The 15,898-nt window shown below is 45.9% G+C and overlaps 1 protein-coding gene across 6 annotated transcripts in view; it reads right to left on the bottom strand.

Moving 5' to 3' along the window:
- Positions 1-15,898, bottom strand: part of LOC115133141 (pleckstrin homology domain-containing family A member 5-like) — a 146,029-nt gene that overhangs the window by 2,383 nt on the left and 127,748 nt on the right. For 2 of the 6 annotated variants that reach the window (XM_029666070.2, XM_029666078.2), the window contains 17 exons: positions 13,813-13,988; positions 13,148-13,485; positions 12,841-12,924; positions 11,768-11,887; positions 11,102-11,155; positions 9,624-9,704; positions 7,738-7,797; positions 7,408-7,488; positions 5,372-5,521; positions 5,090-5,191; positions 4,837-4,989; positions 3,529-3,673; positions 3,161-3,294; positions 2,694-2,894; positions 1,908-2,501; positions 748-899; positions 378-544 (listed from right to left, as the gene is read on the bottom strand). In XM_029666070.2, the coding sequence (XP_029521930.2) occupies positions 378-544; positions 748-899; positions 1,908-2,501; positions 2,694-2,894; positions 3,161-3,294; positions 3,529-3,673; positions 4,837-4,989; positions 5,090-5,191; positions 5,372-5,521; positions 7,408-7,488; positions 7,738-7,797; positions 9,624-9,704; positions 11,102-11,155; positions 11,768-11,887; positions 12,841-12,924; positions 13,148-13,485; positions 13,813-13,988 (2,792 nt within the window). The remainder of the gene's footprint in view (positions 1-377; positions 545-747; positions 900-1,907; positions 2,502-2,693; positions 2,895-3,160; positions 3,295-3,528; positions 3,674-4,836; positions 4,990-5,089; positions 5,192-5,371; positions 5,522-7,407; positions 7,489-7,737; positions 7,798-9,623; positions 9,705-11,101; positions 11,156-11,767; positions 11,888-12,840; positions 12,925-13,147; positions 13,486-13,812; positions 13,989-15,898) is intronic. The other 4 variants (XM_029666074.2, XM_065021703.1, XM_065021704.1 and 1 more) reach the window with 4 other exon arrangements.

The raw sequence follows: 15,898 nt of genomic DNA, 5'->3' as shown, positions 1-15,898 counted from the left end.
GAAAAGTAGCCAACAACTGCTCAGCAAGACTGTTGGAAAAGCATTTCTTATGAAGCTGGTTGAGAGAATGCCAAGAGTGTGCAAAGCTGTCATCAAGGCAAAAGTTGGCTACTTTGAATAATCTCAAATATATTTTGATTTATTTAACACTTTTTTTGGTTACTACATGATTCCATATGTGTTATTTTATATTTTTGATGTCTTCACTATTATTCTACAATGTAGAAAACTAGTACAAATAAAGAAAAACCCTTGAATGAGTAGGTGTCCAAACTTTTGACTGGTACTATACGTAAGTGCTTTGACATTTATCAGTTACATATCAATCCATCAACCAATCATCATTAACATAGCGATTTCTGACTGTGTTCTCAAACCTGCCATCAGGTTGTTGAGTTTAGCTCCCTCTGCTGGTAGTTCATAGGATATGTCAATGTTGTTCCCCTGGGTCTCATGCTCCGGGGCCTCCCCTCGCATCGCCTCACTCTGCATCACATCCTCCTCAGGTTCAGGAGTCAGTGCTTCTGACACAGCAGCTGGCAAACTGGCACAGTCACACCTTCACATTCAGGCCTTACTCCAATACTTACAAAATGCATCCTTCTTTTCTGCCTTTAATGAGGTAGTCACTGATCTAAATACAGTTGGGTGAAGGAAGGGATGGTTTTGAAGTATTCAAAAAGGGTCAAAGTTGCTATCGATCCAGAGAGGCTAAGATATGTCCTGGTGAGGCCCAGCTAGTCTCACCTGTTGTGGGGAATGAGGGTGCTGGGAGTGTGGGTGTTTCTCCTCTCTGTCTCCCTCTCCCCCTGCTGTTGATGTTGTCCAGGGATCAGGTACTGTACATACAAGGGCTTCACACCCTGATCTGATATCACCATCACCTGGGTCTCTGACACCTGCAACACACGGACAGTGAGATAGCCCAGACTACAGTCTGTGTTCAGGAGGTACCAAACAGAAAAATATGATTTGAAATGGAGCTCTTATTTTCATATGCCCTACTGAACACGGCCATGGTGGTCTAATGTCAACCCCTAGAGGCTACCTCTTCGGTATTTGAAGAAACTCCCGCCCTTGAGCAACACCAGCAGTACACATTTTTATTCTAGCCCCTGGACATGCACACCTGATTCAACTTGTCAACTAATCATCAGGCCCTCCAATGAGATGAATCACTGATGTTTGTCCCGGGGCTACAACAAAAATGTGTACTGTAGATGATCCACAAGGACTGGAGTTGAGACACACCGGTATAAAGGGCATGGTGATAACCAATGGTCTTAAGCAGCTCTCGCAAACATTATTTTAAAATTGGGCAACTATATTAGAGGACATTAATCGATCCAACATCATCATCAGATCATGAGATTCCGTGGAGCTCCGGCCAGCTCAGAGAGGTGCGTCTCTCTCTGTAGCCCCGTGTGAGTCACCACGGCTGGGCTGAGGCCCAGAGATAAACCTCTAAATCCAGGCTGGATCCTCCTCACGCCCACAAAGCCTCCATTAGCCTCCCAGATCAGATTAAAGGACATTAACACGGAGACCAGGCTGCTGCCAACACAACACAGCCACTTACACCCTAAAAACCCTGAAACAATCTTAGCTCAACGTTATTGGATTAGATATACATTTGTCCTTGGACGGGGAATGCGTTTCAAGTCTATCCTTTATCTCTGAATAAATACTTTCTTTGAAAACGTTCATTTTTCAGTAAAGGAATACATCATCAGTACTGTCCCTCTCTGTGCATCCTTGGTATGGATCTGTCCTATTCATACAGAGTTACAGTACACCATGCTGAGTCAGTCACCACTCCTACTAGTCATCAACATGCGTATCAAATGATAGTCTGCCATACATATTCTGCTCTCTGGTGGTCTGTGTGAGTAGGGACACTCCCGTACCTCTGTGTCCATGTTGGAGCTCTCCGTCCGGGGCTGTGGCTCCTCCTCACTCATCCTGGGGACAGGGATGACATCCACCTCCTCAGCTCTGTAGCTGATCTCCTCCACCACAGTGATTTCCATCTCCAACTCCACCACTGCAGCCGTGTCAATATCCAGCGCCTCTTCTGGAGACACTGCAGTCCTCCCTCTGACTAGTTCTTCAGCTGCAGCTCTAGCCCTCTCCAATTCTTCTGCAGCTGCTGCCACTGCGGCCCGGTCTCTCTCCAGCTCCAATTCTGCAGCCCTGTCCAACTCCTCTTCTACAGCCACAGCAGTCCTGGCCATCTCCTGCTCCACCACTGCAGCCACCTCAGTCATGTCTCGCTCCAGTTTTTCTATTGCAGCTCGACCCCTCTCCATTTCTTCTTCAGCAGCTGCTGCAGCTCTGTCTCTCTGCAGCTCCAGTTCTGCACCTCGGTCTCTCTCCAGCTCCACGGCTGCAGTTCTGTCCCTCTCCAGCTGCTCTGTAACTCGGTCTCTGACCTCCTCCAGGTCTTGCAGTGCTGCCTCCAGCTCCTGGGTGCCTCTGGAGAACACCACCTCTCGCCTGACCTGTGGTAGACACACATGCCAAATTAATAACTCAGTTTTAACAGTGTGTACACGACGCTGAGAAACAAGGTTTATCAACACACACACACACTCGCACACAGACACACGCCCCCCCTCCCCTCAGCTGTCTCTGTTGTCATGTACACATCAAGTCCTATCAAACACACACACACCAAACAGAGGAGGACTTACCTGTGTAATGAAGGGGTTCTCCTTGGAGAAGGATGGAGAGCGTGAGGGGGAAATACTGCTGCTACTTCTCTTCTTCTCCTTGAGCGAGGCCTGCTGGTGTCTCCTGATCCTCTCCAGCTGCTCCTCTACACTCATCCTGGCTCTGCCGCTCTCCCTCTCCCCCGGTCCGCACGTCTGCTCCACCGCACTGTGAGGACGGTCCTACAGGGGGAGCAGTGGAGCAGGGATCAGACACGTTGGATTATTTTTACACCGAGAATGTTTTATCTGCCTGTCTATTGGTGACATATTATATCCATCTCCAGCTTTTGTAGTGGTAAAAATGGCAGGGAATGAATAGCAACAGTAGTACCTCCAAATCCAAAATCAGTGCTGTCCTGTCTATCAAACTGTTTCTAACATGTTTTCTAGGGTCAGTGTATAGTTCAGTTCCCCTGCTATTCCCTAAAGTGCTGAGTCAGGCTTACAGTCCTGGGGTCAGACTTCTTGCTCTTCCTCAGGGTGACGTAGGAGGCGATGGTGCAGGACTCTGGGGGGATCATGGGGGATTTGGTCCTGGGGGGCACGATACCCACTGGGTAGACTGGTACTCCTAATAGGACTGGGAGGGGAGGGGGACTAAGTCAGTTACAAAGCCATTTGGGGTGTTACATTTTTTAAAATATTCAGTTAATAGAGTACTTATGAATCATACTTATAATACTCTTTATAAGTTTACTTTGTATGGAATTTCTAATTACAACTTGAATTCACTGAATGACCCTAGCCCGTATCCACCTTGAAACAGCGGCAGCAGCGTGACCAAACAGGACTTTGTTGACAGACAGTGACTGACCTTTAGTGGCCGCAGGCTCCTTGTCAGTGGTCAGCCCTGTCTGTAGTCTGTCCTTGTCATTGTCCTCTCCGTTGTTATCGTCCACCTCCTCAGCTACAGTGGTCAGCTCTGGCTCACTCTTATACAGACGGTAGTCTGGGCCTTGCTGTAGAGGGACAGAGAGTCAGCAAACAGAGGTACACACATAGGAAACACGCACAGGCACGTGCGCATGCCCGCACGCTCACACGCAGGTCACAAAGTGGTCATGGTGGATGTGACCGATGGACAGTCGAGGGAAATTTAAAAAGGCGCTGCAAAGAGCAGAAAACTGTTAACGGGCAGCCCAAACACTAAGAGTAGGCACACCGCAGCACAGCACTCAGACACAGTCAGAATGACAACTGGGGTGGAATCACACAATCACACACGCTTCCATGGAAACAAGAACAAGCCAAACCGAAGAGCAAACTGAGATGATAAACCCAAGGAATGAATACGTCAAACTCAACACTCCAGGGTAAGAGGCAGGGAAAAACCTAAATGTAGACTAATGTTAAAACAAATGACAAATGATTCAGAGCAAATGAAAAGAGTCACAACGGTGACCCAAGTTGGCGATGAGAGATGAACCATGTATGGTGAGGGTAAAGGTGGAGGGTCAGGGTTCAATGTGTACGTACTGGTCTTGTACAGAGTAGGATAAAGTTGCCCCTAGACACCGACCTAAGATCAGTTTTGTATTACCTTGCCCTAACGGTTAAGATTAGAATTTATTTGGTGAAGTTAAACAGATTCTAGATCTGTGCTTAAGGGCAAGTAGCGATGATGAAGCACAACGACAGGGATGAAGGGTCAGGCGTGAGGGGTCAGCGTGTCTTACACTGCTGTGTGTTCCGTTCCTCTGGCCGTGCTTGCTTGTGTGTGGTGGCGGACGGGTGCCCGAGGGGGAGGGAAGGGGGTACAGCGGGAGGGCGCTCTGTTGAGCCGTAGGACTGGGGGAGGGGCGGGCGGGGGGGCTGACGGTCCCCCTCCGTGAGAGGACAGAGTGACCGGAACAAGGTCACCGGCTGCCGCATGAGGAGAGGATAGATAGAAAGTTGTTGTTGTTGAGACACTCTTGGGACAACAGCATGCCACACGAGACCCTGCGTAGACAGATCAGCACAGCCTCCTTGTGGCATTGAGTGGAGCTATCTGGCTCCCATCCGTCTCACATGTAGGCTATGGACAGCTCTAAATCAGTTCACAAAGACTCCATGCACAGATTCTATTTATCTGACATATTCTGATGTTTTTCTTGATCCACAAAGGAGAAGTGAGACTCACCTCGTTCTTCTGTAGGTTTGAGATGGGTTTGGAACCAAGGAAACCAGTGTCAGTGGTCCTCTGGGGTTTGTTCTTGGCCAGAACCTCCATCACATCCTGGATCCTCCACAGCTCCTTCTGGATGTGGACATGCTGCTGGCTGGGAGGTTCCGTCTGCTCACACAGTGACAGAAAATGATCAAAAACACTCTCCATCTTGCAAATGTGTGATTGCATGTGAGTGAGTGGTTGAGACTGAGTGACAGAGACTTACCTGTGGGCTGCCCAGGGCCTCTAGCTGTTCCAACAGGTTGGTTTTGGCCAGAGAGACGCCAGACTCCATTTTATCATACTCCCTCCACGACCGCTCCAACTCCTGTGAGACAAGAGGGTATCACTACTAGACAGTCTGTGTGTGTGTGCGCTTGTTTATGTGTGTGTGCACTGACTCACAGCATTGACCCTGGAGCGATCTTGACAGGTGCTGATCAGTGTGTGTGTGTGTGTTTGTGTTGACATCTGCATGTACAGTGTGTGTGTGTACATATGAACGCACAGTGTTGACTCGTGCCAGTTCTCTACAGGTACTGAGCAGTCCATTCTGCAGTACGTCTCTCTGCTGTATAAGGCTCTGTACAGCTGCTGGGTTGTCAGAGCTCTGCTCTATCTCCTGACTGGCAGACAGCAAAGCCGTCTCCAGGGTGTGCTGCAGAGAGATAGGAAGAAGAAGGAAGAAAGAAAGAAAGAAAGAAAGGAGAAGAAGACGACAACAACACAGGTCAGCACAACATCTACAGCTAACAGTTGTCTGACATCTACACACAGATACACAAACAGAACCACAGGCAAAGAACCAACCAAACATTATCAAAGCATCTCCACCATCAAAAGGGTGTACCGTCAGTCCCAGGACTCTAGGGGGCAGGCTAGGGCAGCTGTCTGAGAGAGAGAGAGTCTCAGTTCCCAGCTGTGAGTCTGCTAGCTTGTCTACACACTGTGTACCTGTGGTACAAGCCTGGCAGAGGAGGGATAGTAGTCTTGGAGTGACCATGAGAAAGTATTCATACCACCATATTCCACATTTTTTTTGTTATAGCCTGAATAAAATAAAACATTTAAATAATAACTAATTTGTCACAACACCCCATAATGACAAAGTGAAAACATGTTTTTAGAAATGTTTGCAAATTTATTGAAAATGAAATACAGAAATCTAATTTACATAAGTATTCACACCCGAGTCAAGCACCTTTGGCAGCGATTACAGCAGTGAGTCTTTCTGGGTCTCTAAGTCGCTCTTCAAAATTCTTCAAGCTCTGTCAAATTGGTTGTTGATCATTGCTAGACAACCATTTTCAGGTCTTGCAATAGATTTTCAAGCAGATTAAAGTCAAAACTAGAACTCGGCCACTCAGGAACAATCACAGTCTTCTTGGTAAGCAACTCCAGTGTAGATTTGGCCTTGTGTATTAGGTTATTGTGCTTCTGAAAAGTGAATCCATCTCCCAGTGTCTCGTGGAAATCAGACTGTACCAGGATTTCCTCTAGGATTTTCCTTTTCCTAGCTCCATTCAGTTTCTTTTTTATCCTGGAAAAACTCCCCAGTACTTAATGATTACAAGCATACCCATAACATGATGCAGCCACCACTATGCTTGGAAATATGGAGAGGGGTACTCAGTAATGTGATGCATTAGATTTTCGCCAAACAAAACACTTTGTATTAGAACAAAATATGAATTGCTTTGCCACATTTTTTTGCAGTATGACTTGTAAACAGGATGCATGTTTTGGAATATTTTATTCTGTACAGGCTCCCTTTTTTTCAGTCTGTCAATTAGGTTAGTATTGTGGATTAACTGCAATGTTGTTCAACCATCCTCAGTTTTCTCCCATCACAGCCATTAAACTATATTACTATTTTAAAGTCACGATTTTCCTCATGGTGAAATCCCCAAGCCATTTCCTTCCTCTTCAGCAACTGAGTTAGGAAGGACGCCTGTATCTTTGTAGTGAATAGGTGTACTGATACACCATCCAAAATGTGATTAAGAACTTCACCATGTTCAAAGGGATATCCAACGTCTGATTTTTTATTTTATTTTTTACCCATCTACCAATAGGTGTCCTTCTTGGCGAGTCATTGGAAACACTCCCTGGTCTTTGTGGTTGAATCGGTGTTTGAAATTCACTGCTCGACTGAGGGACCTTACCGTTAATTGTGTGTGTGTGGTACAGAGATGAGGTAGTCAAAAAAAAAACATGTTAAACACTATTATTGCACACTATTATTATTGAGTCCATGCAAGTTATTATGTGACATGTACTCCTGAACTTATTTAGGCTTGCCATAACAAAAGGGTTGAATACTTATAGATTTTTTATTAATTTGTAAAAATGTCTAAAATCGTTATTCCACTTTGAAATTATGGGGGTATTGTGTGTAAGCCCTCCCTCCCTCCCTCCTCTGTGTAATAAAGGTCTACTCCAGCCTCAGACAGCCCAGTGTGTGTGTGTGTGTGTGTGTGTGTTTTGTGTGTGGTTGTGTGTGTGAAGCAAGTTGTCAGTTGAAAGAGTGAGTACAGTAGTTACCTTCTCTCTGTGTAGTTGCTGTAGTTTCTCTTCCTGTGTTCTCACCACTTGGTCCTGCTCACATAGTCTGCTCAGCTTAGTCTGAAACACACACAGTGGTTGTTAACACACACACACACACACACACACAGTAGTTGGTAAGAATTCAGCATTGAATTCTGATTTTTCCAGAGAGCTGAGCTGTGTGGTATTCTATTAACTTAATTGTATCTTTCAATCTATGTCTAGGAAGCCAACTGCTGTGTGTCTAGACTAGAGGATATGTGCAAAGGGAAAGGAATAGTTTCCCCTCTACCTAGACAAGACAATAGTAAAAGGACTTGGTCTTACGTCTATGTCCTCTGGCCTCTGGTGGCTGTAGGAGTTGTCTTTGTAGTCCTCGGGGCTGATCTGAAACACCAGACAGCCTTAGAGACACATGCTGTGTTTACACAGGCAGCCCAATTGTGATCTTCTTTTCACTAAAATGGTCTTTGGACCAGTCAGATCTGCTCTGATTTGAAAAGATCTGATGTGATTGGTCAAAATACCAATTAGTTGAAGATATATCAGAATTGGGCTGCCTGTGGGAAGACAGCCACAGACAGGGGATAGCAAAACAACCTGTAAATACAGACCCATGACATGGGGTGCTTCTCAATAGTCTACTTCTCTCCTTGTTAAAGAACTGGTGAAAACCCATTTCTAGTAGGTATCCACCATATTGCTTACAGTATCTTCCGATCAGTGCAGATAAAGGAGAAGACACGAGGAGAGAATGCTAGAGTATTGAGATGCACCCATGGCCTGGTTCTTCATTGTGATGTGGTTGTCATGGTAAATATCTGCGTCCTTACAAGGAGTTGTCCACAGGGTCAATGAAGCCCAGAGAGAGAGAGCGAGAGGGTGAATGCATGCATGCAATTTCAATGACCTTCTCTTCTCATAACTTGTAACTTTCCAACAGTTCGGATACAACTTCTCAGCCCAAATGTCCATTTGATAATAAGGAGTGTCAGCCCCCTCTGCTGGGAAATCAGACTGTGTTTTCCACCTCAGTAGCATCACTGATAACAGTCCTACTGATGGAGGCTCCAGGGGTGTGAAGAAGCTATGGAGAGGACAGGAAGCTGGCATCAGGTCGTCACCAGAGACTAGAGGAGGATGTTCTCTCACACACACACACCTTAAGAGAGGCTAGAGGGCTGCTGTAGTGGTTGGCTAGGCTGGATGTATAGTCCTCTGTGCTGGCAGCTCTGCCCTGTGCCACACTAATTACCGTCCCCTTGGTGCCCTCTTCATTACTGTCCCCCGGTACACTCTGTCATGGCTGTAGCTTGACTAATGAAAACCTCTAAAAGACCTGGGCTAAATCTGGCCCTCACGGAGGCACGCACGCACGCACGCGCACACACGCACACACAGCTGGGAAAACCAGCCATCCTCACACTCCTCACTACTTCAGTTAAGGAGCAGGCAGGTGATTTTCAAACCCAGCATGGCTAAAGACGGGGAGGTTCAAGAGAGCAGGGCTGTAATCATACCATTAGAAGCCTGCAATAAAGTGATCATTTAGCACAGTGGAAAGGCCAGACTATGGACCCCACACAGTACTCCCTCCAGGACAATTTCCCCAGCTACAAATAAAATACCCCCGCACTCTTTCAATCACTGTCACACTATCGGGCCACCACCCGAACAACGTGGAACGTCATTCTATTGAACACAAACAAAATGTTCTGCATTGAGCTCTTATCATACCCACGTGGACAAACGGAACATAATATTACAAAAGCACAGAGAAGAGAGGTGCTGATTTGACTGTGAGCGTACAGCGCCTAGCCAACATAAGATCCATCATCAACAGCATTGGTATTGCAGGAAGACGGGGTATGGCTGTGAAGTAGCATCCACCGTAATAACCAACAGCAACAATACCATCAAGTTACAATGAGGTAGGATGGGCATGGCTATGTAGCATCCACCATAAGCCATGCTAACATCAGTCCAACCTCGGACTGACGAAAAAAAGCAAAACATGGATGAAGAGGATGTGCTGTAGTCAAATCAACACGTGAAGGGTAAGTAGCAAACAATGTTGGGATCATGACACCAGGAAGAGGGGGAACCGACGACTGACTGACTGCATCCAATGTGAACAAAAACAGGAGGGATCGATGATGAAGGGAGGAGAGGAGTGCGGGAGAAGAGTCATTGGTTTGCCAATAAGACCTTACTTGCTGGTACAGTTGAGGCCTTGGAGCAGAGTTCTCAATCATAGTGTGAATCATGAAGATTAACGGCTCATTGTCCTTCGTCTAGTGGGAGTTCGAAGTTAGGTAGGGTGGAAGGGAGCGACAATACACAACAGCACAATATAGGTGTTAGTTAGTGAACACAGCAGCACAGCCTAGAAAGGATCCATAGAAATAAAGAACACATTGTTGTCATAAGGTACTAGTGATTGAGGGAGACCAGGGGCTTGAGCCAACAACCCTGGGATTATAGCTACCACCTGTACCATAAAGACTCAGACCTCCTGGGAGAAGTCCTAGTACATTTACAGTAGATACAAGGAGGCCACAGTTGGGTCCAAAGACAATATTGCCAGTCCCTCTCAGCAGACGGAGGAGAGGCGCAACGTCCCTTCTTTTCTTACTGTCATCGTTTATATCAACCCCGACCAATATCTACCAGCAAAATAGCAAAACAATGGTATGCGTTGGAGCCTGTGGACCTGGGGAATGAGCGCGGTGGCGAGTTCATTCATAACCGCTGTGAAATTGTCTGCCATTAGAGGTGAAAGCCTTTGATATGGCAGATCAAATCATTTCACAATTGGTTAGAGGGGTCACAATCTGACTCAGTGAAGTCGCTAAGTGAGGTCCTACATGGTAGAGTGGTTTCTCCTGCTGCACATGACCTTTTCAGGAACAGGAACTCAATTATTTATCTATCGTGGAAACCCAGTTCTAAACTCCAAAAATAAACACCCCCCCTTGAGACGTCTGCCCTGATTACCGATGCCTGGGTGAGCGTTAGTCAGAACGTCAATCACTAGGCCTAGCCACTTTACCTGAAACACCGGAGGTTGTTTCTATACAGCCTTAATTACCTTATGACAATGACATGACTGACTTACTACAGGTACACATTATCAAGTTAAAAACGCAATGCGAAAACACAACATGCCTTAAGGTTCCCTTCATCCTCAAAAGTGTAAGTTTGCTCTCGTGCTCTCTCAAGCGAGAATTCTTTTTTTTTTTTTTTTTAATAAAGAATGTTCTCCAGGGATTGAACAAACTATACAGCAAAAACACATATGAGTAAGCTTATTAGCTTAGGGCAGCATTGCCACGCCAAGTAAAGTCGTTTTAAAAGTTTAAAAGTACTTTTTACTTTTCTTGTACTGAGCTAGACAATATGTCCTCCCGTGGGAATGCAGGTTTGCGCAGCTCCTATTCGGCAATGAACGGTATATGCTTCGGGAGGGCCGGGGAGAGAAAAGAGTGAAAAGGGGAGAGAAAAGAGTGAAAAGGAGAGAGAAAGTATAGAAAAGACAAAAAAGGAGCGCGGCCCTGGCATTTGAGTCACAGAGCAGCTGGGTGTATGACCAACCCTGAGGAGTGCCTAACCCTGAGAGACACACACAGACACAGAGACAGAGACAGAGAGAGAGAGAGAGAAAGACCAGAGATAAAGCAGTACTCCTCACCTGGCTGTCCAGATACATGAGGTTCCTCTGAAGGTGATGAGACAGGACCTCACTCTAACATCAGAAGGCAGTGGAGAAAGAGGGAAGAGAGAAGGAGATGGAGTAAGGGAAACGGTAGGAAATAGAAGTAGACCTGGTACAAGCTGATAGTGAAAGATGGAGATGAAAGAGGAAGTTGCTACCGTGGCTTTGGCATTAATCGGAAGCATTAAAGTACCACAGCCATTTACTGTTGATTACTGAACTAATTCAAAACCATGCAAAAGCCGAAGTTGCAAGAGGATTTGTTCACCACACATCAAATCAAACTACTTACCAACGCTTTCCTCGTAAAAAAAAAAAAGTATGGGAAACCACAGCAGACAATCACATGATACTCATGTGATACTCATGACAATCACATGATACCACGCTGTCCTCTGCACGTCAACAGTTCAAAAGATCAAGGCCAGACGAATGCAGCACACCAAAGGGTTGAAATGAGTACAAAACTAAACCAAAACTCAACCATACACCACTGAACCACACAGGTAGGAATGAACATGCAATTCACTGGAATGCATGGCCTGCTCATAGAGCCTTGAGCTGCATGGAGATGGCACATCAACAACACCCCGGGAGATGACCAATGGCATGCTGTGCATGTGCGCCCTCCCTGGTGCTAACCTTGGCGTTGGGCCCCTCCATGCTAAGGATCATTAGCTGAGCCACAGTGTGCTCCCGGATGCTGTTGAGCTCAGCCTGCTGCCGACGCAGCTTTATTAGCAGCAGGGTCAGCTCCTCTGGCTGCACAACGCAGCATAGACACAGAGGAGATAACGAGACAGTCAATTCATCCAGCGGCAGAGCAATGAAAACAAAATACATGAACCAAACCTCTCTTGATTTTCCGTTTGGAAATGAGTGACAGGAAGAGCAGTGACAGGTTAGGGCAGGGATTACAAAAGCTATGATTCTAACCAGAACTCTGACAAGTCTTCAGGCACAACCCAAGAGGCCTTTGGAAACACTGGTTTGGAGTCTCGGCCTGTGCTGGAGCTGGGCTATAGGACCCACACCTTCAGATGATCGGGGAGAAATAAACTCCCTCTGTTCCCTGACTCCAAACGGACTAACTCTCCGTCAAATGGATGTGAAAATGAGAGAGAATATATTCAGTAAAAGCGATCATTTCAAATCACTTGACAATATTGCATTCCACTGAAGTTACGCAATCGCAATAATGTTCAGAGAGTTACAAAATGAACAGTGCAGAATATCAATCTCTCCGGCTGATTCTAGTCTACTCAATTTGAGATGACACAGCTAGAAGGCAATTTGATTGGTGCCACTGTCTCTCTCTTTCCGTATCATCACCAAGACAATGCCATTATTTTAAATCACATTGTGTCTGCTACTGACAGAAATATCAAATGCTTGCAATAAAAGACAGCAGAGAATGTAACGAGGCACATACTCTGACAGAAATACAGTACACATACAGGCTATCCATTGTAGCATGACAGAGCGACAGTAATACATGATAGCTTGCGTGTCAAAGATTGCGTGCCTCATAAACATGTTTCTACCCCCGTCACAAAAACAGATTTGCATTTGCGTCACACTGAAGTCATACCAATAGCATATATCATTCACAATGCATTGTTGTTGAGAGAAAATAGGACAGTACAGAGGAGAGGACAGGAGAAGAAGAACGCAGAGACGAGGGGAAGAAGGTCAGTGTTTGTTAGGTGACTCACCGTCTTGCCCTGTAGTGACTGTGGGGTAATGGTCTGCACTGGGATGCCTGCTGGCATGGACCGGCGGTCAGGTGGGTAGTTATACTGAGAGAGAGAAAGAGAGACAGGACAGGAAGAGGGCAGGATGCTCTGTTACATGTACTGATTTGAACTGGCAGACAAGTAAAATGAATGCTTTCAAATAAACAAAATAACTACCGCTCAATGCAGAGCAATTCCAGTCATTTCTCTGTGCTTGAAACCCCTGGTGATTATTTTGATGTGTAAGACTGGCTTAGATGATTGTGGTCCATTCCCTGTCCGTTACCTTGGTGAGGTGAGTCCTGTGCCTGCGGTCTACAGTCATAGTCTGGTCCCCTCTGAAGACGGGTGAGGACACCTCGGACCTGGTTGACCCTGGTGGGTTGTCTCTGCGGTGCTGGCCCGGAGGGGAGAAGGTGTGGTAGAGGGCCAGGGATCCATGGGAGGGGGATGTGGGGATGGAGTGGGCCACCCCCTGGTGCACAGAGATGTTCCCCATGGTCTTGGGGCTGGGCAGGGTCCCGTAGTGGCCTGGTGGTGGTGGGCCCTGCCTGGAGAAGGCCTGCCTCTGCTGCCACTCATACAGCTGCCACATGGTGTCGTCCCTCATGGAGCGCCTCTTGTCTGCATTTACAGTTTTACATTTCAGTCATTTTGCAGAGGCTCTTATCCACACAGACTTTAACTAGGTTAAAACAAACACAATATATCACAGTCGTTACAAGTAAAACCATACAACCTCAAGATAGTGGCTATCTGCAAAATCAGTGCCAGAAAGAAAAGAAGAAGTGTGAGTGCAAGAAAGACAATTATAACAGCAAGGTCTTCAACTGCGTCCCAACCGGCAACTTATCCCCTATTGTCCCTGGTCAAAAGTAGTGCACTACATAGGGAATGGGGTGCCATTTGGGGCACAAGCTAATTACAACAGTAAAGTTTAAGACCCATCACCTGAGTTGGACGTGGGAGCCAGGGCGCTGTCGTAGACGGAGCCGGCCATGCTGCAGATGCTCTCGGGTCGGGACAGCATGTTCCTGGGGAGGGTACGGTAGCCCTCGGGGTAGCGGGGAACGATCTGGGCACGGTGGCTGGGCATGTTGCGGGGTAAGGTCTGGTAGGAGGTGATGCTGGAGGACAGGGGGGGGGGGGGGGGAGAGGGAAATCAATTCAATGAATCAGCTAATAAAACATGATTTTCAATAGCATGATTTACAAATACATTGATCAATCAATCAATCCACACATATAGCATTTTATAAACTGGGTGTGGTTCGAGCCCTGAATGCTGATTGGCTGACAGCCGTGGGACATCAGACCGTATACCACGGGTATGACAAAACATTTATTTTTACTGCTATAATTACGTCGGTAACCAGTTTATAATGGCAATAAGGCACCTCGGGGGTTTGTGGTATATGGCCAACATACCACAGCTAAGGGTTGTGTCCAGGCACTCCGCGATGCGTCGTGCATAAGAACAGACCGTAGCCATGTTATATTGGCAATACACCCCCTCCGTGCCTTATTGCTTAAATATAGTTCTAGAGAACAACCTGGGCCTAACCCCTAAAGAGCAATAATAGGTACATAGTAGGTTAAGTACAGCACACTTACTGCCTCTCTCTGTTAGTCTTAACAGTACTGTACAGTACCTACTACCTCCTGTAAAAGGTGCTGTACAGTACCTCCTGTAAAGGGTGCTGTACAGTACCTCCTGTAAAAGGTACTCTACAGTACCTCCTGTAAAAGGTACTCTACAGTACCTCCTGTAAAAGGTACTGTACAGTACCTCCTGTAAAAGGTACTCTACACTACCTCCTGTAAAAGGTGCTGTACAGTACCTACTACCTCCTGTAAAAGGTGCTGTACAGTACCTACTACCTCCTGTAAAAGGTACTGTACAGTACCTACTGTAAACGGTACTGTACAGTACCTACTACCTCCTGTAAACGGTACTGTACAGTACCTACTACCTCCTGTAAAAGGTGCTGTACAGTACCTACTACCTCCTGTAAAAGGTGCTGTACAGTACCTACTACCTCCTGTAAAAGGTGTTGTACAGTACCTACTACCTCCTGTAAAAGGTGCTGTACAGTACCTACTACCTCCTGTAAAAGGTGCTGTACAGTACCTACTACCTCCTGTAAAAGGTACTGTACAGTACCTACTACCTCCTGTAAAAGGTACTGTACAGTACCTACTACCTCCTGTAAAAGGTACTGTACAGTACCTACTACCTCCTGTAAAAGGTACTGTACAGTACCTACTACCTCCTGTAAAAGGTACTGTACAGTACCTACTACCTCCTGCAAAAGGTGCTGTACAGTACCTACCACCTACTGTATAATGTGCTGTACAGTACCTCCTGTAAAAGGTACTGTACAGTACCTACTACCTCCTGTAAAAGGTGCTGTACAGAACCTACTACCTACTGTATAAGTCACTTGGCTCCAGCTCCCTTTCACAGTATATGGGCTGTAGGTAATACAAACCAGTCTTAACCCTTTAACTGTCACCTTAAAATTCCAAGTACAAACAACTCAAATAACATGTAGTCGTTTTTGTTTTTTACAACTAGATGTTAATTTGGAAAGTTAGAGCTCTACCAGGCGGTTGAGAAGTCGAGGGTCATACTAGCAATGTCATATTTGAATAGTAATTTGCATAGCATTTTTACTCCTCACAAGAATATTACATACACTAATTTAGATCTGTTTGAATTGCTTTTATACAAAATATACTTTTGTGTGTTAATAAGGACAGATGTCAAATTTGATTAAATCATGGTCATTTTGTGTCCGATGCATTTTTAGGTGCTGTGCTGTATAGCGTAATGTGCCTAAAATAGTACTCACATTTCTAATGATCCAGGTTTTTCCACCATGTTTCACACATGTTCAGACCATCTTTCGAGATCATGTATGACAAAGTATAAAAAGAAAATTGCAATAGTATAGGCAAGTAGGAGAGTTCAGATTTCTTATTTTCAATCCATCGCTGATTATACAAAGCCAGTTCTACATACAGAACACACTTA

This window comes from Oncorhynchus nerka, linkage group LG8, assembly GCF_034236695.1.
Source record: "Oncorhynchus nerka isolate Pitt River linkage group LG8, Oner_Uvic_2.0, whole genome shotgun sequence".
Classification (NCBI taxonomy): domain Eukaryota; kingdom Metazoa; phylum Chordata; class Actinopteri; order Salmoniformes; family Salmonidae; genus Oncorhynchus; species Oncorhynchus nerka.
The sequence above is the reverse complement of the archived record's forward strand: the minus strand, read 5'-3'. Positions and strand labels throughout refer to the sequence as shown.